The 22,620-nt window shown below is 35.4% G+C and overlaps 1 protein-coding gene across 1 annotated transcript in view; it reads right to left on the reverse strand.

Annotated features, from left to right (window-relative positions):
• BMP5 (bone morphogenetic protein 5) overlaps positions 1-22,620 on the reverse strand; it is a 113,978-nt gene extending 91,358 nt beyond the window's left edge. Inside the window, exon 1 of the mRNA XM_044253110.1 lies at positions 21,417-22,620. Within this exon, the coding sequence (XP_044109045.1) occupies positions 21,417-21,906 (490 nt within the window). The 5' untranslated portion in view covers positions 21,907-22,620. The remainder of the gene's footprint in view (positions 1-21,416) is intronic.

Below are 22,620 nucleotides of genomic sequence, written 5' to 3' on the forward strand. Positions count from 1 at the left end.
TTTATGTTAGTTTTTCCACTGTCATTGGGATGTAATTTTCTCATCAGATTTTTAATTGGTTGTTTATATTCAAGAACTCTGTATGTTTTTAGTTTTAGAATTATGTATGCTCATTTAGCCAAACCGATCTATTTTAGTACAATTTCAGTGGGTTCCCAAAGTAAACAAAAAGTTTAACTGTATATGGTTGGACTTGTTGCATTTTTCAGGACTTCCAGACCTGCTAATTACTGATGACGATGCTGTCATCTTGTTTAGTTGTTTTTGTTTGTTTGTTAATAGAACCTTAATAGACAGGTCTTTAGTGTTGAAATATGTACTGTCAATTTGTGATAGACTTTGCCATGTGAGTAAAATATCTTTCCATTCCTAGCTTTCTCTCTCCAGCAAAATCAAGGATTGACTTCTTATTGTGTGCCATTAACTTTCTATTAAGACCACTGGTGTCCCAAGAGTAAGCAGTTGAAGCAATCCACACCAGGGCCAGGAAAGAAAGGGATTCATTAAAGACAATAACACAACCAACCCTAAGTCACTCTGCTTCTTATTATCACCAGACCTCCACAACTCTAAACAGTGTGAGTGATAAAATATTCCTCCCAGAAATAATTTTGTGTTGATCAAAGTTCAAAAAGTTGCCATTGTTACTGTTGTATTTTCCTAATATGTATGTAAACTTTAAATTAGCACATTTTTTATTATTTATCCCTTAATAAACACTGTATTATGTAGAGGTTAATATGGAGAACTGTTGGTTAGAGAGTCGACCCCGATGCACATGGGTAAGAACTTAAGTTCAGTTATATTTTTCCTTTACAATCACCGTGCTTCCATTATTTATACCTAATCTGTTTAAATGCAGAAATACGTAGTGCCACATGACTTGGTGACACAAATAGCACCCAGAGCAAGCTCAAACGATTCTGAACCATTATGAACTTCAGAAGTTTTTACCAAATAACAGAATTTTATTATGAATTTTCTGGGGAAGATATTTCAGCAGAAATATTTCAAACATGAAAACACTTGAAAGCCAATAGAAAAAGTAATCCAAGGAAACACAGATGGATAGAGTTGTAATGTCTAGAAAAGTGAAATAGGATTTTTGTGAATCTCAGATAGATTTAACCATATGTTTATGACTTTCCTTAACTATTTGCATGTCTGTTGTTGTATGAAATGGAACTTCTCAAAATTAAAATTTATAGAAATTATTCTTCAATCAAGTGGGAGTGAAAACAAATTGACAAAAATAACTATACTGCTGCCAAACATAATTAAGATAGTTTTTTTAAAAAAATCATTTGCAGAAAGCTTGAAAATAGAAACTCTAATGTTATTTTTTGTGTCTTTGACCAACAAGTTGATATTGGTCAGTATTTTTCTGTATTTTTATTTCAAAAAATACATTAGTATGATTTATAAATGTTAATTTAGTATCTCTTTTCTTATACTGTAATTTTTAAATCATTTTATTGGCAAACATACATATATACTAATATGTATATGTGTTTGTGTGTGTATACATATATATGTCATTCAATAAAAAAAGTTTTACTGTATTTTTGTGGTTTTATTTTACTGGATTCATTTCACAATTGTTACTGAAAATAATCCATCACAGAGAGAAGCAAGATGTTAAAATGATCTATTCTGAGTGTCTAGCCTTCTAGGTATGCCATCAACAAGATCATATAATTTATTGAATTCGCAGATTCCCTGATACTAAATCATCCTTTCATTTCTAGGATCAAGCTAAACTGCTAAAGTTAAATGACTATTTGAAGTTACACTTACTTTCATGTTGCAAGTACTTTAATTAAGATTTTGTCACAGGATTTTTTAAATTTGATTTGCAAGTAATTTTAATTAAGATTTCTGCCATGCAGTAAAAGAGCTCTCTCTTTTTCCTATCTTCTTATCCAAGTATGCTGATTTATTAAAAATTTCTAGATAGCCATATTTTTAGCATTCTGGGCCAGTTTATGCAGCATTCACTTTCTGTTTCATTTTTTTTTCCACCCATCCACGAATGACAAAGCTTCAATCCTTTGAAAAAATAATGTTTTGGGCAAACTTTTAATAATTACCAATGTTGTTCACTTATTCATGTTTCTCAATTGCTGAGGTAGCTCATTAAGATTTTCAGCTGATTAGCATAGAGTTAATGTAGTAATCTATAAAATGTTAAATCAATATTTATAATTATATATTATTTCTCTTTGTATTATTTTTCTTTTCTATTTGCTAATATTTGCCAGAAGCTTGTTGATTATTTGGTCTTCTGAATTAACAGCTCTAAGATGAATTACTTCTACAGTTTGTTTTCTCATTCAGTACATTTTGTCTTTATTTCTATATGTCACTCTTTTAGGATTTATGGGGTAAATTGAATAGATGCTTAATTATATGGTTTTTTTAGATTTTATTTATTTATTTGAGAGAAAGTGAGCAAGAGAGAGAGAGCAGGAACAGTGGCAGAGGGAGAGGGAGAAGCAGACTCCCCGCTGACCAGGGAGCCTGACGTGGGGCTCCATCTCAAAGCCCTGGGATCATGACTGAGCCAGCCTAGAATACTTAATTTATTTATCTACATATATATTTCCATTTTTCCTTTTAGGACACAAGCTCTGAAGGCATGAATTTATCACAGAGTTTAGTTTTGGAAACCACTGTTGTTTTGATACATTTTCATGTATTATGGCATTTTCTAAATCTTATTCTTTAAACATTTAACTTCTCTCTTAATTTTGCCAAAAGATTTATTTTTTAAAAAGATAATCTATATTTTATGAATATGTAATTATAAAGATGACATATGAAATGCCTATCTTTTTGTAATTTTGTTTTAAGTAAGCTCTCTACCTAACATGGGGCTTGAACTCAGGACCCTGAGATCAAGAGTCTCATGCTCAACAGACTAAGCCAGCCAGGCTCTCCCTGTAATTTACTTTTACAAATGAAACTTGCTAGTTGATCTATGGTTTTTGACAAATGCAGAGTTCTGTGACCACCACCACAATCAAAATACAGAATGGTTCTGTCACTGCCTTGAAGCTCCATTAGTAGTCAATTCCTTGCCTACATTTAATCCATGGCCAAACACTCATCTGTTCCCCATTTCTAGACTTTTGTTTTATCCAGAATTTAATACAAGGAAACCATACAATATGTAGCCTTTTGGGTCTGATATATCTCACTTAGCCAAATGTGTTTTAGATTTATCTGTTTTAGATAAACAGATAGAACTATTTATTAATGGTTCTCTCCTTTATATGTTGAGAACTTCATTGAATGGATGCACTAAAATTTGTTTAACCATTTATTTACTGGAGGACAATTAATTCTTCCTGCTTTGGGGTAATGATGAAGAGAGCTTCTACTGGCATTTATGTATAGGTTTTTCTGTGACCTAGGATAATATTGCTCTAGAGTAAATATCTCCAAGTGAGATTTCTGGATCACAATGGCAAGTGTATGTGTAATGCATAAGAAACTCATGATTTTTTTTAAATAGTCCTATTATTTTGCATACCTGCCAACAATTTATGAGAGTTCTATAACCTTGTCAACACTGGTTGGTGTTTTTATTTTTTATTTTTTTCATTTTTCCATCTTAGCCATTTCTAGGACACATAGCAGTATCTTACTGCAGTTTTAATTAATATTTTCCTAATGACATATGATGCTAAACATGGTTTTAGGTGCTTTCTGGATATCCATAACTTCTATATTTTAGAATTTGTATGTCATAGGATTAGTGATTTATCTAAACATCCCATGGATTCTCAAAAAATGTGTATCTTTATGACATCTGACACATATCAATATATTTCAAGTACAATCCTTGAGATGTGTCAATTAATGTAACTTTATTACATTATTCAAGTATATCATTACTTTGTATTTGTATATGTGCTTTACTATGCAGTTTTAAATGTGTGGTAGGAGTTCATATAACAATTTTGTTTCTACCAACTTATACTCATCCTTCCAGAATTGGATGTTTTATGCATTTTGATTTCTCACTTTCCTTATAAAGAACAGTGCTGAAGCTTGGTTGAGTTTTATATGGTTTGAGATCATAGTGACTGGTTCTGCTTCATGTTATTTATTTTCCTTGGAATTCTAGGCTTGCTACCATAAAATTCCGACCCCTGCTTTCTTCTACTTGCACAGCCCTCAGACACTGTCTGTATCCCTTGATTCAGAATTTATCTAATTATTTGATTGTCACTTCAGTCCAATTACTATTGCAGCTAGCACACTATCATATCTAAATTTGGATCTCTGTTTCTGAAATGTCTTTTCAAAACTATACCATGTTACAGTGTTAAAACTCAAAAAGTTACTATGTATGATGGAAACTTTTCAAAGCCAAGAGAGATTGATAAAATGATGAATGTGTATAATGAAGAAATAAGAATTTAGAGACCATATTTTACTCTAACAAATACACAGATGTACCCTGGGATTTTTCCATAATCTCAGATATCCCTCTCAACCTAGAAGGGGCAAAAGAGGTCAAGGTGATGAAATTGGATTGTGAATATTCCACAATTATTGGGATCATCTCAATAATTGCAGATGACAAAAAAAAAAAGTGATTCTGAAATATCTCGGGCTTCTTATAAGCAATGAAGGCTCAGACTCAAAAATCAAACTTGGATACTAAACTGGGGAATGTAATTTGTGGCCAAATGTTGGTAATTGCTTGTGCATTAAAACATAATACATGCATGTATTTAGTACTCCTTCCCTGCAATCCCAAAATGAGTCTTTAAAGTAGTATAATCTATGAGATACTTGGGACACTTCAGCATTCCAATTGTTCTGAGGTCATGTGTCTGTATGTTTTATAATTAAATTACAGAGCATTTGGGCATAAGTGTATTTAGATCAAATCCATTTGCTCAGCTGATTTTAATTCTCAAACTGGGTCTCCTCAAAGACCATGAATTCCCCATTCTTCTTAATTTCTATTTCAGTAATCTGCCGCGGCATGCCTTCAAGCAATTCTTTCTAAAATGGAATGTGGGAGATAGATTTTACAAACTCTTAAGTATTTGAAAATGTTTTTAAGTGACTATTATATGCAAATGACAAGTTAGGGGGAAAGTAAAAACTCAAGCATAAAAATGGGAAAAAGGTGAATAATTATTAAATATTTAGTCACAGGAGGGATTTCTAAGCATAAGCAACCACGAAATAAGGCAAATTAAAAAATGAACAAAAATAACATAGAACTTCCCAAAGAGAAAATATAAGTGGATAACAGACATGTAAAAAAAAAAACATTCTTAGAAAAAATATAAATTTTTTAAAAAACATGAGTTTTATATTATTAAAAATGTAAACATATCATATAATTTAGGTTTCAGTTTGATAAAAATAGCATTAGCATTTACTTGCTGTTGCATGTGTAAAAGAAACAAATTTACTAAAACAATTTAGTAATATATTTCAGGAGATTTAAAAAACAATAATTGAATGATTCATTTTCTAAGAACATACTTTAAGAAAATGATCAGAAAATGTCAGCGATGTTTACAAAACTTACATATACAGATAAACATTGTAACAGAGTATATGATAGTAAAAACTGGAAAAACTGCATGTCCTATAATAAAAGAATGTTTATATAAATGCTGAATTATTGAGGTGAAATATTTGTCATCAAAAATATGCTCATAAAGAATAAATGAATAAACAAGAAAAATCATATACTAAAAAATTAAGAAAAACTAAGCACCCAGAAATAAATTCATGCTTATGGACAAAAAGACAAAAGAGGCAAGAATATATAATGTGAAAAAGAGAGTCTGTTCAATAAATGGCTCTGGGAAAACTGGACAGCTACATGCAAAAGAATGAAACTGGGCCATTTTCTTATACCATACACAAACAAACTCAAAATGAACTAAATACCTAAAAGGTGAGACCTGAAACCATAAAACTCCTAAAAGAAAATATGCGCAGTAGTCTCTTGGACATAGGCCTTAACAACGTATTTACAAATATGTTTCCTCAGGCAAGGGAAACAAAATGAAAAATAGACTGTGGGGACTTCACCAAAATAAAAAGGTTTACACAGCTACAGAAACCATCCAGAAAACAAAAAGGCAACTTACAAAATGGGAGAAGAGATTCACAAATGATTTATCCAATAAGAGGTTAACATTTAAAATATGTAACTGAACATAATAAAAAATAAAATATGTAAAGAATTTATACAACTTCACACACACACACACACATCCAAATAAAAATGGGCAGACAACTTGAATAGACGTTTATCCAAAGAAGACCTACAGATGGCCAACAGACACATGAAAAGATGCTCAATATCACTCATCATCAGGGAAATGCAAATCAAAACCTCAATGAGGTATTACCTCACACCTGTCAGAATGGCTAGTATCAAAAAGACAAGGAATAAAACTTATTGGTGAGGATGTGGAGAAACGGGAACCCGCTGCACTGTTGGTGGGAATGTAAATTCCCTATGTAAATCCACCTACTGTAGAAAACAGTATGGAGGTTCCCAAAAAATTAAAAATGGAAACACCATATGATCCAGTAATTCCACATGGGGTACTTATTCAAAGAAAATGCAAACACTAATTCAAAAAGATATATGCACCCCTAGGTTCATTGCAGCATTATTTACAATTGCCAAGATATAGAAGCAACATAAGTGCCCATTGACAGACGAATGATAAAGATGTGGTGTGTTACTCAGCCACACAAAAGAATGAAATCTTGCTATTTATGACAACATGGAGAGACCTAGAGGGTATTATGCTAAGTGAAATAAGACAGAGAAAGACAAATACCATACAGTTTTGCTTATATGTGGAATCTACAAAACAAAACAAACAGATTCAGAGATATAGAAAACAAATAGGTGGTTGCCAAAGGGGTGAGGTGTGGGGAGATAGGTGAAATAGGTGAGGGGATTAAGAGGTACAAGCTACCAGTTATAAAATAACTGAGTCAAGGGAGATGAGAACTATAGCACAGGGAACACAGTCAATAATATTGTAATAACTGTGTATGTTGACAGAAAGTAACTGCACTTATTGTACTGAGCATTGCATCATGTATAGAATTGTAAATCACCATATCCTGTACCTGAAACTAATATAACATTGTATATTCGTAATACTTAAATCGTTAAAAAAAAAAAGCTTTTTAAAGAACAAAGGGTATAAATACATTATACAAACATTGTTCAACCTGATGAAAAAGATGGATTTTTTAAAGTATAGAAGGAAATATATAAAAGTTTGAAGAATGGTTGGTTCTAGACAGTGAAATTAAAATGTTTCTCCTGCTTCATTTTAATCTGGATATTAAGTAACCACAGAATCAACAAATATATGATCTTACTGCCCTGCTTGCCCTATCTCCAAAACAGCTTTTATGAACTGGTATTTCCACATGCAAGAACATTTCTCGGAATGAGCTCCCCATTACACTAGGCACCATGGGGCTCTGTTAGGCGAGTCCCAGAGCGTAACGTGCTTGTGAAACCATATGATCACCCCTCCTTGCGGAGATTCACAATGCTCATCAGCACAATAAAGATACTGAGAAGTCTCCTCTTGGAAATATCAAAATTGATTTAATTACCATTTCTCAGCAAAGTCCACAGTGATTTGACTATCACATTTCAGATAACAACTCTTAAGAAGACATAGCAATGCTTTCAAAGAAATACACTTTAGGAAGGCCATCTGTATGGCTCAGTCAGTTAAACAGCAGACTCTTGATTTTGGCTCAGGTCATGATCTCACAGGTGGTGAGAAACAACCCAGCGAGGGGCTCTGTGCACAGCAGCGAGTCTGCCTAAGGATCCCCCCCACCCAACGCTCCTCCCTCCACTGGTTCACACTCTTGTCTCAAATAACTAAATCTTTAAAAAAAAAAAAAAAGTACATTTAAGAAAATGACAAAGAAGTCGGATTATGATTGAAGTGCCCAAGAGATTTAAATAATTATGAGTCAACATGAGCCTTCTGTTTAGTCACTGTCAATGAAGATGAATTAAAATTAAACATGATTTTTGACCTCTTCCTGAGCAATCATTTTATCACATGTCTTCCTAAGTACATCTCAGTTTGAATAATTAAAAATCAAATACTAAGAACATTGATACTTTTTATGTTACAATCCATAGATTGTGTTGGTGTGGTCAGGTAAAGCCAAATAGAGAAAGAGATAAAGAAACAGAATTGTTACACAGACTAGCAGGTGACATCCTAAATGCTCATCTTTACTCTGCAGCTACCACTTGGCTTGCTTTGCAAAGCAGAGATTAATGGTCAGGAGTTTTGATACAGGTTGACATTTTAACCATGATACTTGCTTTTTACAATTCCTCTTGATTGCTGAGGAGAGCTGAAAATGAATTATCTTCATGAGCTTCATCACTTTGCTTTGAGAAATGTTGTCAAACCAAAATGCTTCCTTTTGGAAAAAAAAAATTAATTATCTCAAGGCCTTAGCCTCTAATTTATAATACACCCGAGGAGGAGAAAGAATGTATTTAGTGTTCATGTGGTTCGGGGAAATGAGTGAGCTCATTTACACATGCAAATTGTAGCTGCTACACAGATTAAGAGATATGTATTAAACGTGGATAGCTCAGTGTTGGATAGAACACAGAGGAGATGTCAGCCATAACTAGTAGGACAAAGCCAAGGTTATCTACAGCAAGAGAAATTTCTTAATCTGTAGGTTGTAGGGGGTCCTGAAGCGCAAACATTCACTCAGCAGGCTTCTCATGAGATTCTCTGGCCAATACAGGCTTGGGTCAGAAAAGGTAGGCCAAGGACATTTATCCAAGGCTGGACACCATGCTCCAGGGGCCTTCATACTGGCCAGCAGACTGGTAGTTGCCCAGCATCCAAATAAACCCACTATTGGTTTGTACCAGTCTCCAACAACAGCTTTTGAGGTCTTTTACTATTTGTAAGTTTGATATTCTGCCTCTCTTCCATTTTGCTAAGTGTTACTCCTCTTCATGCCAAGTCTATCTTCTGAAGTTGGGAATCAACACAGATCACATTTCCTTTTTCCCTCAGTTGGCTGCAGGACTCCAGGGTCAGTACCACTGGTGTCTGCAGAATGCTGCCTGTTCCTCTGCCTGTGAGCATTGTATTTGCCTCTTTCCAAAGGCCACAGCATCCCAGTTCAGAGGAAGGCCTGGAAGAGCCCACTTCCAGGGATAAGACTATTAGAAATCTCACTATTTCATAATTTTTCCCTAAAATATAAAACATGACCAATGAAGTGAAAATACCCCAATACATGAAATGATGGAGAAATATATAGAACTTTACAAGGAGGTTAAACAATGCCCCAGTGACAGCCCTCCCCACTGCATTCACAAAGACGACCCAGCACAGTAGGGACTAGCTTGGACTCTGAATCCAGTTCCTTCTCTTACAGGATGTGGGACTTGGGACAAATGACTTAACATCACCAGGTGTCACTTTCCTCATCTCTGATTGGGCTCATGTTGTGAGAGTTAATTGAGTGAACACTTGAAATGCTGTTAGTGCCCTGTCTGGCGCCTCCCAAGCCCTGGATACGGGCTACCTGGGGAACACGAATTTCAAGAAGAGCAGACACCATGATCTGCCTTGAGTTCTTCTCCTCTTCTTAGTATTTCACTTGGAGAATCTGGTGTTTTGTAGCTATGATGATTATTCCCATGATGGCGGGCCAGCAGACTTGGATCTGTGTTTTGCTGCAATATTTACTCCACAGACCCAGCAGCCTGATGGTGAAGAGTAACCCACTAGTAAAATATTAATCCATTTTCCCTCATAATCCCGTCAAACGTGAAGCAATAATTGCCTAATGCCTAATATCCTGAGTAAATTCAAAGCAATGGAAGCAAAGAGGTCTTTATACCAATTCTTGGAACTCTCTACCCATTTTGACTTTAGAAAATGTGTCTCCACTGACTCAGAGTATCGCTTGAATCCACATCATGTTCAGTGTGTACAGGAACAAAGTAAACACTGGACATAACCTTGTTAGCACACAAACAAAGAAGTAAGTGAAGGTCAGGGGTCAAGATGGAGCCCAGATCAAACAACTTCTTTTTGAAAAACTCTATGACATTTTGCCCTTCTTTCCTCAGTACAACACACACACAAAAAACGATGAGTGCTTAAGCCCAATGTATGCTCTGAAATGTGCAGGAAGCAAACAGTGCTTTTAGATACTACCTTTAAAATCACCAGAGCCTCTGTATGAGTAAAAAAAAAAAAACCCCACAGCTTAAAAAATACAGGTTTCTGAAAGAGCCCCCAAGCTTTGCTGAAGCTGGGTTCTATCTGTGTTCTATGCCTTTTGGACTAACAGTCTTCCCAATGTTCTGTTTGCTGGTAACAGGCTTTTATTTATTTTTAATTTGTTTGTTTGTTTATTTTAAATTAATGTAAAGGGATTGAGATTTGAAAAAATATTTTTCCTATACCCAGAAGGTTCATTATACATGGTTATTTAAATAACAAAACACATTCTTGCAGATAATGTCAGTGAGTGCTTTTAATTGTACAGGGTGCTGGAATTTTTGTGTGGATTTTTTCAAAGTATGTGACATTGAGCAAAAAGATCCTGGCACAAGAACCAGGGATTCTGGGTCTAGACCTCGCTCCTCTTGCCTTGTGATGTTGGCAGTGAAACAGGCAGTCTTTCGCACAGTGCCTGGCCCCATAGTAGGTAATCAGTTTCTATTTGTCAAACGACTGAATGAATAACCTTTCAGAGCTCTAGTTTCCAGAGCTGTCAACTGTGGAATCGTATCTACTTCCATGAGGGCTAGACAATGCAGATAAAACCAGATAAGGTACATAATGATGCTTTCCAGAAGTATAAACCATTATCGTCATTGCGATTAAAAATTACACCTTTTCCAAAGTAGGTTACTGAGCTAAATCCTAGTAACCAGACAGATCACAGTTCCAGTATGGATTCTTCCATTTATCAGTTGGGCGACCTTTGTAAGTTATTGAATCTCTGCTCATGTCTCAATTTTCACATCAACAAAATAGGAGAAGCAAAATATTTATGCATACAGTTGAGATGCAAATTAATTGACATAATATATGCAAATCACTCAGTCCAGTTTCTGGCATAAGAATTATATTTATTGTTGTTTTTGTTGCTTTAATTACTACTGCTACAACTAGACTATAATTTAAATGATACGGATGTGACAATGTCCTATACTTTAAATGTATCACATGCACACATGCTGGAATGATAATGGTTTGCTTAATTTGGATAAATTCTTCCTCAAAGTAACTGTTAACAGTAGAATGATAACTGTTTTGACACAGCAATATGGAAGAGAAAAATCTTACATGTTGATTTGAATAGATCAAAAAATATATATATAGTTAAAATCCATATTTTATTTTAAGAACATTACTCATCACAATTAAATATTAGATCATCTTTCAGCATGCTATCAAATAATGAAAAAAAAACAGTAAATTTAGATTTCCCCACTCAATGTATTATAAAATATCAGAAGTCAATGTGATGACTTTACAATATGTATATTGTAAACATGTATGCCGTTTGTTCAATTTTTCTGATTAAACCCATAAGTTCCCATCCTGCTTCAAAATATTTTTAACAAAGCAATTCAAGAAAAGTAATAAAAAGATATGACTGTCATCTGAAAACAAAACAAAACAGCCCTGTCTAGGAAAGTCAAAATACTTAAAAAATGGTATTAAATAGAAACAAAATTATGATAATACAAATAGTAATAAGAACTGACTCAAATTAGAAAAACATAAATTCAAACATGATTTCAGTTACATACAATATGAAAATTTCCTTGCTTGAGTGATCATTTGAACAGAGTGGCTTCTCTATTTACAGTTCAGGAGTTTATTCACCGAGATTTTCGTCATAAATCAACTTTTTAAAAAACTAAAACTAAAAAAAAGTTGACTTATGAAAATTAGCATTAAAACTCAAGACATTTTTTCCTTCTTTCAAAGGGTCTTTTAGAGAGTGCTCATGCCTTCACAACCAAATATTTTCAAATTGTATACTATCCCTTTGGCCACAATCAATTTCCCCTTTCCCATAACAAACAAATAGGACAGGTAGTATCTGGAACTAAAAGTAAAACCATGGGTTCATTTGAAGAATCCGAGCAAAGGTAACATGAAAAGCCCCTCTCAGTGGTACATCACAGAAACTCTTGCCTTTGGGAGCTCAAAGGGAAGGCCCGCAGTTACCTATAGGCTCTGTCGAGGACTGGTCTCTTTTTCCAGAATACGTGAATGAGGGAATGCAATCTACTGACAGTCCAACGCCAAGACAGAGTCAAGGATATTCAAGGGTTCATTTTCTTTTGGGTAGAGGAAAAGTCATGGGCATAATATTCCACAATTCCAGCAAGGATTTATTTGTCAGTCTGGCGGCCTGGGTGTCGATCTCCTCTGACACTAGAGCACCATAGACTCAATTCTAGTACAAGTAGTTGTAGCAAGAGTGGTCGCTGTGCATTGAGTACTTCTCTCACGAGACTTACAGGCCTATAACCTCACCCAAGTACAATTCTGTATTAGGATCTCCACTTGACAGAGAAGGCAACAGTCCCAGTAAAGTGACATAGTTTGCTCAAGGATATGCAGCTGTGTGCAAAGCTGGTATCCCAAAACCCCTACACTCACACCCTACAGAGACAATTAAAGAACTAAATGATCCCTGTTCCCTCTGAGCAAAGAAAAACATCTATAAGACAGGAACCATTAAGCCTATCTAATTGACGACCTTCCTTCTTCCTCAGTAAGTAAGTCTTCAGTGTCTGCATCAAGGTTATTTGTAGAAGAGCCTACACAATTTCCAAGTTGAACCGTCTCTTCCACAGCTTGTGGTAATTACAGATGTAAAATCGGGTTAAAATTGCCATCCTTAGCACTTAGAAGGGGAACGTAGACAATACGGGAAAGGCACCTTTCTCCTGTGCGCTTGTTTGTGATTCAAGGATGGGGGCAAGGGGGTGTGTGTGTGGCTTTGAGTCCCAAGAAAGGTGCCAAAGATTGAGGGTAGCAAAGAACAACAATAATCCCAATTTGCCTCATCCTGACATTTCTGCCTGTTACATTCCCTGGGGAGGAGATCGTCTGATTGTACCTGGAATTCAAAATGCTTTAACACACAGTCATGGTCACTTGAGGAAGGAAGACATAAGATTGAGAACGAGCAGACCTAAAGATTGAAAAAAATCATCTGTTCTTGGTATTTGCTCTGTGTATTTGCATGAACTGGTGCTTTCTATTCGGAGTTTTCTGGTTGCGACTTCTATTTGCAGTCCACGGTTTGTCATGGGATCTGCAAGGGCTACTTCTCCCGGGATTTTTGGTTTTTGTTGTTAATTTCAGTTTGTTCTAAAATAGTTTTAATATATCATGTGATCCTGCTGATCTCTATACAATTTAAGACTTTTTCAACACATCATGTCTATTCTGCCACTTCACCAACTGGTGAAGTTAATAACTCCTACACGAAATCATGATTATATCTTGAATTTTATAATAAATTAGTAGGGCAAAAGTTAACATATGTGTGCACATACACATGGACACACACAGGTATATAACTAACTTGCACTGAAACTGAGGTGATTCTAGAACTTCCATTGACTAAACACTTAATATTCATTTACTGATTTGTGCCGAAGATCTTCAGTTCGTGCCTCAAGAACCACTCTCCACGTTTCTCTCCTCTGCTCTCAGCACCAGGAAGCTGACTGCCATAAGCTCCACCAGGAGGCTCCAGGGCCCTGTGGCTTTTGGTGCCGAAGAGAACATAGTGGAAAAGTAGGGGCTGAGTATTTAGTGCTTGGTTTCCCTCCCTGCTGAGTATTTAAGGGTTGGCTGCATGGCATCCCTCTCACAAAGGCCACAGTTCCTGGCAGGATATCTTCCCCACGCAGCTCTCCTCTGAGTTTTCTGGTAATGGTTTCTGCTCCCTGCCCAGAAGGACTGACGGAAGGCTCCTCTGCTGTTCTGGAGCTGCATTATCCCCTATTTTGCCAGAAAGCTCTACCCACAGCATGATCAACATTACAGCATTAGGTAAACTCTCCTCAGATGATTCAGCTTGCACATACTCTCTCTTTCCTTCTGGGACACTGATCCACCCCTGGGGATAAGAAAGGATGAATAGGGCATGGTTCCTGCCGTCACAACATGTAATCAAATATGCAGGGCTGGCTTCTCTGGAAGGTCACCTGGGCAGTTCCATAGGCCCCACACTCAGAAGGACCTCATGCCTGAGCTTATGATCTGCTGCCACTAGGCTGGAGTGCTCGATAATTTTTGAACAAGAGGCCCCAAATTTTTATTTTGCACTGGGCTCCACAGACTACTTAGCCACTCTTGCAGATGCCAGAGCAGACTTGGGATAAGTGCAACTCTGGTAACAGTTTAACAGCTCTTGGCTGAGGGCTCACTATGTCCCAACTGCTATTCTTAAAATTACATGTGTATTCATTCATTTCATTCTCTCCACCCCCAATGAGGAAGGCATGCTCATTATTGGCATGTTTTAGGTAAGGAACCAGGGATGCAGAGAGGATTTAAGTAACCTGCCCAAGGTCACACTGCTAGAAGGTGTAGAATATGGGATTCCAATCCAGGCATTGGAGCTTCTTCTTTGCTACTCTACTTCTGCGATAGAAACACCGAAAGGAACACAATCACGTTTAACCTATAATTAAACCCTGAAGCCATGTGAGCCGCAATAGGCCATGCACTTAAGACTGGCAATAACAGTGTCTCCTACATGGGAAGGCTAATCACAAAGTCACAATAGGGACGAAACACCTGCGCATAGCAAGCAAAATTGAATCTTTCATATCATACAGCATAAGAAGAGCTGAACAGGTTTGTAAATGTTAAGAAATCCTCTGATTTTTGACCTCTTAGTTCTGAATAAAATCTAGATGAGACTTAAATCTGCTTATCTTGCCTTTCTCAATCTTTTTTCTTTACTTTTAACAACTCAAGGAAAGCTGGGAAACAACAAGAACAATAAGAGTTATTTACTTCCAGAAGGAAGTAAACACACTAATAGATCGTTTAATTAGATTCACGTATTTCTAAAATACAGGGTTGCTTCTTTTCCAGCAGGCACCAATATTTTGCAGCTTATAAAAAGAAACGAAAGGCCACATCATCATGAAGACAGGGATCCTCAGTGTTTAGAAATTATAAAACAGCGCATACCCGAGTTTAGTCTCTATATCAAATTATTTAGAACCAGACAAGGTCTTGCTTTTTCAGTTTTATAATGGAATGTTTACGCAGCTCACTGCCTTCCTCTCCTTGGGTATGGAGGGCTGTTGTCATTTTCCTTCTCCCAAAACCACTAGAGATCCTTCTGACTAATCAGAGATCTTTTTTTCCCTTCATATTAAACGTCGCACCCTTCAACAGATTCTGTTTTCACTTTCTTAGATTATAATTTTACCATCTTAACTCATTTAAACATTATAATTGTATTAATTTAGATAAGACTCCTACCAGTCAAGAGTGACTACCTGATTATGTGGACTCTTACAGACATCTCGGAGAATGGCAGGTAACTACTCCAGTTATTATTTTTATCTTACTGTCACCATTTTCAGATCCACAACTGGACCTTACACATTCCAATCAGACATCCAAAAAAGAAAAAAAATCACAACACCATCCCTTTTTCCCCAAATAAATGAGCCATCTGTCAGGGCTGACTGGTGCATTTTAAAGGAGATCTCAGCCAAGGGTATTATTTTAAGAGATGAGCAAATGGGGAAACCCCACAGCCCAGCCAATAAAATATGAACTTAAGGTGCAAAGAAGCACTCATAAATATGGCTTCGAACAAGGGATTCATTGTTTGGCTCCAACCCTTTCAGTGGCTCCTCTGATCTCAGCCCCTCTCCGTGCGTCAGGGAAGCCTCTTCCTTTAACCTGTGGTTTTTTCAAGCTGAGCCACTACATTATTTATGACTGTAAATGTGAGTAGCTCGTCTGTATGCTCCTTGTACACACACACACACAGGGCCCCCTCCTTTTTCCCCACTTTGGTATTTTAGTGTGGAAGGATGAAAGGGTTTTCCCCTGGAGATGATGTGGTTGGGATGTAGAATTAGCTGCTGTGTCAGTGTGAGGTAGACTGAGGATTTCCCAACACGCCCTCCACCTGCACACCCCAAGACCAGCCTCTGATGACTCATTTCATTCATTTTCTTTTTCCCAAGGGCTATTCAAAAAATTTTGTATTTATTTCTGTCTCTGTCTCATCTTCATTGTTCTCTGCTCTTGATCCTTTTATCCTACCTCATCCTCCTCTCTTCTCAACTTAAAGAAAGGAATTAATCTCTTCCTGGATGTGCCATGAGTGTGAAATAAAAAAGACGTAAGCGAAAGCATTTCATAAACGAACAGAATTGCATTTTTTTGCGTCATCTTTGTTCAGCGCTGCAGTTTTTTCTTATTTTTTTCTAACTTTCCCTTACATTTCCCCTTTTAAATTTTAATTATGTAATAAAATAGGGAAGGCAAAAACAATTAAGTTCTGTCAATGGGATCCTCAGGGAGAGGTGAGGAGGCAAAGAAGAATGGGATGGTGGAGAAACAGTTCCAGGGGATGGCAACAGCCAGAGAAGTTCTGATGCCCCGGGGAGCTTTTCTCCTGATGGGTGGAGGCTGCAATTGGCACATCATAACCTTTTCCTTCTCAACTCCAGAGAAACAGGAGACTGTACCTAAATGATCAAGCTGTAACTAATTGATTTTCAGCTAATCTCAGCCTCCAGCTATGAAGAAACAAGGACCAAAAGCGGACCCCAGGAAGGGGTGGGGACAGAAAGAGAGGAGTGCCAAGAAAGCCTGGAGGTAGAGACCATCGAACGAAAGAGGAGGCCAAGTAATGTGAGGGGAGGGGGTGAGCGAGGGAGGCAATATTGAAAAAATGGATGAAAGGAGAGAACTGGAAGTAGTGGGTGAGGCCACCCATGCCCTCTGAATTTATGTTATCATACCTTCACAGTTCCAGGTGTTAATTCTGAATAAACTTTTACAACTGGCTATTTGTGAGTGGCTATTAACAGGAGGAAAAATCTTTTAATTAAACTATATGATTATACCTATCACTGCAGCCATGCCTGTCATTTGACAATAATACGGCTTTAAAGAACAAGAATCCCTTGGGTCACAATCATGAAGGCAAAAGGTTGTTAAAGAAGAGAGTAAAAAGATTTCCACCCTCCCAGGCATCTTTTCTCTTCAAAAGTTAAAGGTGTAAAAGAAGTATTGTTTCACCCAATATTAGCATTTGTTATTCCAGGTGTATCTATGAATATGTACTCTAATGGTTTTAGACCCTCTTGTCAACATTCCCATCACTGCCCCCTCTCCCCAAAAAATCTTGCATGTGTTTATAGGTAAGTTTATGTTACACAAGTGTTAATAACCTTGTTGGAGAGACTACACAGATAGGCATCTTTAGGTAGATCTGCGTATAAATTCCTCTCCACTGGGCACTTGAGTCAGCCAAAAGCAACAATAAATATCAATGATGTCTTTCAAACCTGTCAAACGAGAACATAAGCATTTTTTTCTTCCAGTACCAGGAGAGTTTAATGATTTGGAGAAGTAAAAGGATAAGGGTTTAACTCAAAGTTTTGAAAGTATTTTTTTTTTCTATTTCATATCTTAACATGCTAAATATGTTGTTATAAAATATGAAAAAATCCAAGCAACACATTCATGTATTTATCCCTTTGAATTAATACATGTTCTTAAAATATATCTAAGAAGTTTTTGACTCCAAGTCAACTGACCAGAAACCCTTAAAAAAAAAAAAACAGAAAAAAAAAACCCTCCATCTTTATCAGAGAAATACATGTAGACAGGGAACACCATGAAAATAAATTTCCTGTGTTCACTGTTTTTTGTGCTTTCCTCTAAAACATCCACAGTGTTGTATCATTTTCATTGTACTATTGCCAAGTAATCAAACAAAATTGTAAAAGATCTTAGAAATACACTACATGTTTATCTTAATGTAAACAGATTTATTTAAAAAATTGCAGATTTTCCTTTCTTTCCTTTTATTAGCATAGATATCTGATATATAAACTAATCCTTAATATTTTTGAAAAAGATGGTTAAAAAAGAAAAGATTTACCAGAAAGATATTTTTGTTCTCCATGAAATGACATGGTATTGACTGAGCAAGGACGCCTGGAATGGTCAACAGTTTTAGGGACAAAGCAGAAGAGTCAACCTGCAAAAGCTGGACACTAGAGATTGAAAAAAATTGGCCTAAAAATAATGAATCCAATAGAGTGGAAAGTTTCTCTTCACACAATAATTAATATTTGTCTCTTCAGAGTGTCCAAATCACTTAAACAACTTAAAGGTCAAAATAAGGTGCTTGTTTTCATGTTTAGTTGTTTACATCAGCCTTAAGGCAATTTATTCACATTTTATTTTTTCTTTTAGGAAATTCTTATCTATTTTTCATTTATAAAAAAAAATAATCTCATCTGGAATTTTAAAAAATAGATTATTTTGTTAAATGATTCAGAGTTTAATTGTTCTTGATGAGCAAAACTAACATTAGAAAAAAATGTCTTTCTGAATGACAAGATAATTCTAGAAAATCCGTCATTTGACTTGAAAATGACACAGATTTGTGTTTATATAAAGGACATATCTTTTTAGTGTAATTCAGCTTATTATGGGAACTGTCAACAGATTCTTTTCACATATTTAAATATCCAGGTGACTTCCTCAATACAAATCCCTTGCTTATGGCTAATTTGATCACTTGCCCTTAGTTTCCACAGTATGCATATCTTTTAAGATACTAACATAAATAAATGAACAAAATCCTCCTGAGTCTTCTAAGAACATAAAAAAATACTATTTGTTAATGAATGTTACATTAAGAACCACTGACATTCTTAGTGCAATTAATCATGACATTACACTTTAACCTTTTCTAAGTCTGCTTTGACCTATTTTATTATGGAAGAAATACAGAAGTTAAAACCTTTTACTAAGTAGTGTTTGATTGTAAGCTTTGGATATATTAGAAGGCACAGTCTAAGGTTAAAATAAAGTTGTGGTTCAATTTTCCTCAGAGGCTACTAGGAAAATCTCAGTACCAGAATCAATTTGTCAGTAATTTCACATGAGACATTTAGGTTTGTATTATTAAATAGAGAAAAAAACAATACAATTCATTATTGAGGATAAATCACTATTCAGCAGTTCAAGCATGATAAAAATAAATATCTTCTGAAGTTTATATCTAATATTGTTTCTCTAGAGTAAAATAAATAATTGTGTTTCATGGTATAGTTAGTAAACTGTTTTGTTGTTATAATCCAAACAATACAACCAAAATTTCATTGATTTAAAAATATAAGTATGCTTTAATGATAAAAATGGCCCTAAAAGTCACTGATTAAAACTGTTTATTATTGTTTTTGGTTTTCTTATTCTGTGTAAATGTATAAAAAGTAATGGCATACAGATTCAAATATCCTACTTAATTCCTTCCTAAAACAAATATATTTCTTTTGTGAATGATCAAAATATTTGATTTCAATAAAATATATATTTTAGAACAGATTCATGACTGAGCCATTGTTTTTTAAAATACATGACACAGTCTGCCCTGTCAGATTTTAGGTGACCGGAACTAATTTTTTCAGTGATATTTTTTATGCATATGTAAATCATGCTAGATTGAAATTCTTCTGTTAGAATATTAAAACTCCTTTAAATTACTGAATAATACTTTAGAAATTGCAACAAAGTAAAATATCCCATGAGCCACATTGCATATCACTTATACTAAGAAAAAGCAATCAAACTAATTTAGAATTAAGCCATATTTCAATGGCTTGAAAGTTCCAAATGAAACCTGTTAATTATATGTAGAAGAAAAGGCCTCCAGGACACCTGATTAGGGCAACCAATGATGACTTACTGAAACTTATAATAATGAGAGCTCTGTCTCTAGCAACACGATACTTGATTTATTAAGCACCTTATCCTTCATGTTAAGATTGCGAAGAGCAAATGAACAGAGCATATAAAGCAACATGTTTTATAAAAGCATTCATGTATTTGAATTTGTTGCTATCTGACTTTTCAAAGACTATTTTCTTTGAGATGTTATACAAGGAAGTTTTTAATTAAGTATAATAAAACATGTCAATTTTAAGTCAAAGCAGATTGCAGTTTTCAAACAAAGTTTCGAAAGTTCTTACATTAAAATGTTTCTAATTCTTTCAAGTTGATTACATTTGTTCATAAAATTTTGTCTTCAAAACTGACTATATACCATGTTATTTTTTTGAATGTCTGAAGATAGCGAATTTTCATCTTTAGCCTCTACTAAAACATTTTTAAAAATACAGCCCTGTGAAATCACCTTCAATTGGTAACTCCTTAATACTTTTAAGAGATGAAATACTGGGCACTAATTTACCATTTGGTATTGTCAGTATTTTAAATCTGCCACAAAAATACCAGCTTTGAGTAAAACATAATTTTTTTAAAAAGTATTCTTTAATAATGCTGCTAATCAAAGAAGTTTTTGATTCATTTTTTATCCTAAAGGAAGAGGAAGCTTTTGCATAAGTAGAGACCATCATAGCATGTTTTATATTTCTCTTGCTTCTGGAAACAATCAAATGGGTATGATACCGTTTCATCATTAAGTTAAGAAATATTAGTTTGAAGCTTCTTTTCCAAAGTGTTTTTCACACTTTCAGAATCTCTCCCTGAAAATCTTAGATAGTAATCTTTTTCAGAATTATTTGATCTTAGTTAATTGTATGTTGATATTTTCACAATAACTGACTCGGCCAAATGAGAGTTTTTAGGTGGCAAATAAATGTATACTTACATGTTTGTTAAATTGCTAACAAAAAAATGTTCCAAAAAGACACTTAGTTTTCAATCTACAAACACCTCTTTCTTATTTGTATTATTATTTTTTTGCCCATAGCACAGCTATCCTCATAAATTTTCCTTTTTTGTAGACTACTGCTTATTTATTCACACATTAAAGCATGACTGAAATTTTAACAAGATTTCAAGGACCTAAAGCTACTTGACTGTAAGTGTTTAACTTTAGCTTTTCATATTTAAAAAATGAAATATATGTACCTGTGTGTATGACTTTGTTGCCTAAAGCAAAATCTTACCTTGTATCAATGAAAGAGAGGAAACAGAAGCTGGAGAAGAGAGTTACAGAAAATGACTTTATATAAACATGACCACCTACCAGGCTGCTACTTGACTATTAGAAAAACTTCCACTTAGTAATAACATCGTTTAACAAATAAAAGAACAACATACCTAAATTGACAAAGCTCATGACCATGTCAGCATCGTTCAGAAAGTTGGTATCATGTAGGCTGGCTAGAGGTGGGCTCTGGGTGGTCAGAGGAGTCGTTCGAGATAACTGTATGCGGCGAGGGTACCCATTGGGAGAAGCTGTGTATCCTTTTCTTGCTCCTCTGGTCTCTCCTGCCAGGGATGCCCTCACTGAGTATTCCGACTCTTCAGGATTTTCTTCATTGGCCATAGCATTGTATAGGTCCAGCATAAAGAGAGGTGCAGAGGAAGCTTGTTTTCCAGGTGAAAATGGTCTGGGTCTATGAGGCAAACCCAAGATAGAGAGAATTTCCCTCTGTATTTCCCGTCTTTCGTGGTTCCGTAGTCTTCTATAAATAAAACTGGAGTGAACATGATTGTCTCCCAAACCTCCTTTTGCATAACCCACTAGAACCCAGCAGCTCCAGAGGAAACCCACAATACTCCTAAGTAGAAATACAGTCAGATGCATTTTTGTCCAAAAGCAAAAGTTGATATTTTTAGTCCTTCTTGTCCTCTTTAAAAAAAAAAAAAAAAAAAAATCTAAGTTCCTAGGAGGTGCGTTTTCCCAGTAGCTGAAAAAACAAATTTACCTATTCTTCATGACAGTGACATTTCAGAACATAATATGCTCACTGATTTTCCTGTCCTATTTTCAATATTTTGGAATATGTCAAGAGTAGTTATTTCTAAGAAAGCTGAAACTTGGATTTCCAATTATCCACAGTTGTTAAGAGTTTTTGCTGCATTGATGTAGCAGAAGACGGATAAAATTATTTGATCAGATGACCTATGCATTCCTATAGGAATTTATGGTAATCAGGCCTTTGGTATTTGAGTCAAGGAAAGTTGATCTTCTGATAAACTGTAGTTCCCAAAGTTATCTTCACTTGCTCTTGAGTTCTTCTCAACCCTTGAGCTCTTTCCAAGACAAATCCTGATTTCTGAATCACAGATCTATGCTGATCTGCACCTTGGTGTTGGAATATATATTTGTCCGGCAGCTTGGTGATAACTTTAACATCTTTTGTGTCGTCTTAGTGTAAAATAAGACTCAAGGTTGTACTATTCAAGTAAATGTGTTTCCCTGAATTTACTTGAAAACCTTCCTGTAAGTCCATTCAATCCCTTTCTCCTTCTAACTGTTAATTCCACCTCCAGCAGGCACAAATATACCAGCCCTCTT

The sequence above is a fragment of the Neovison vison genome, chromosome 1 (assembly GCF_020171115.1).
Source record: "Neovison vison isolate M4711 chromosome 1, ASM_NN_V1, whole genome shotgun sequence".
NCBI classification, from domain to species: domain Eukaryota; kingdom Metazoa; phylum Chordata; class Mammalia; order Carnivora; family Mustelidae; genus Neogale; species Neogale vison.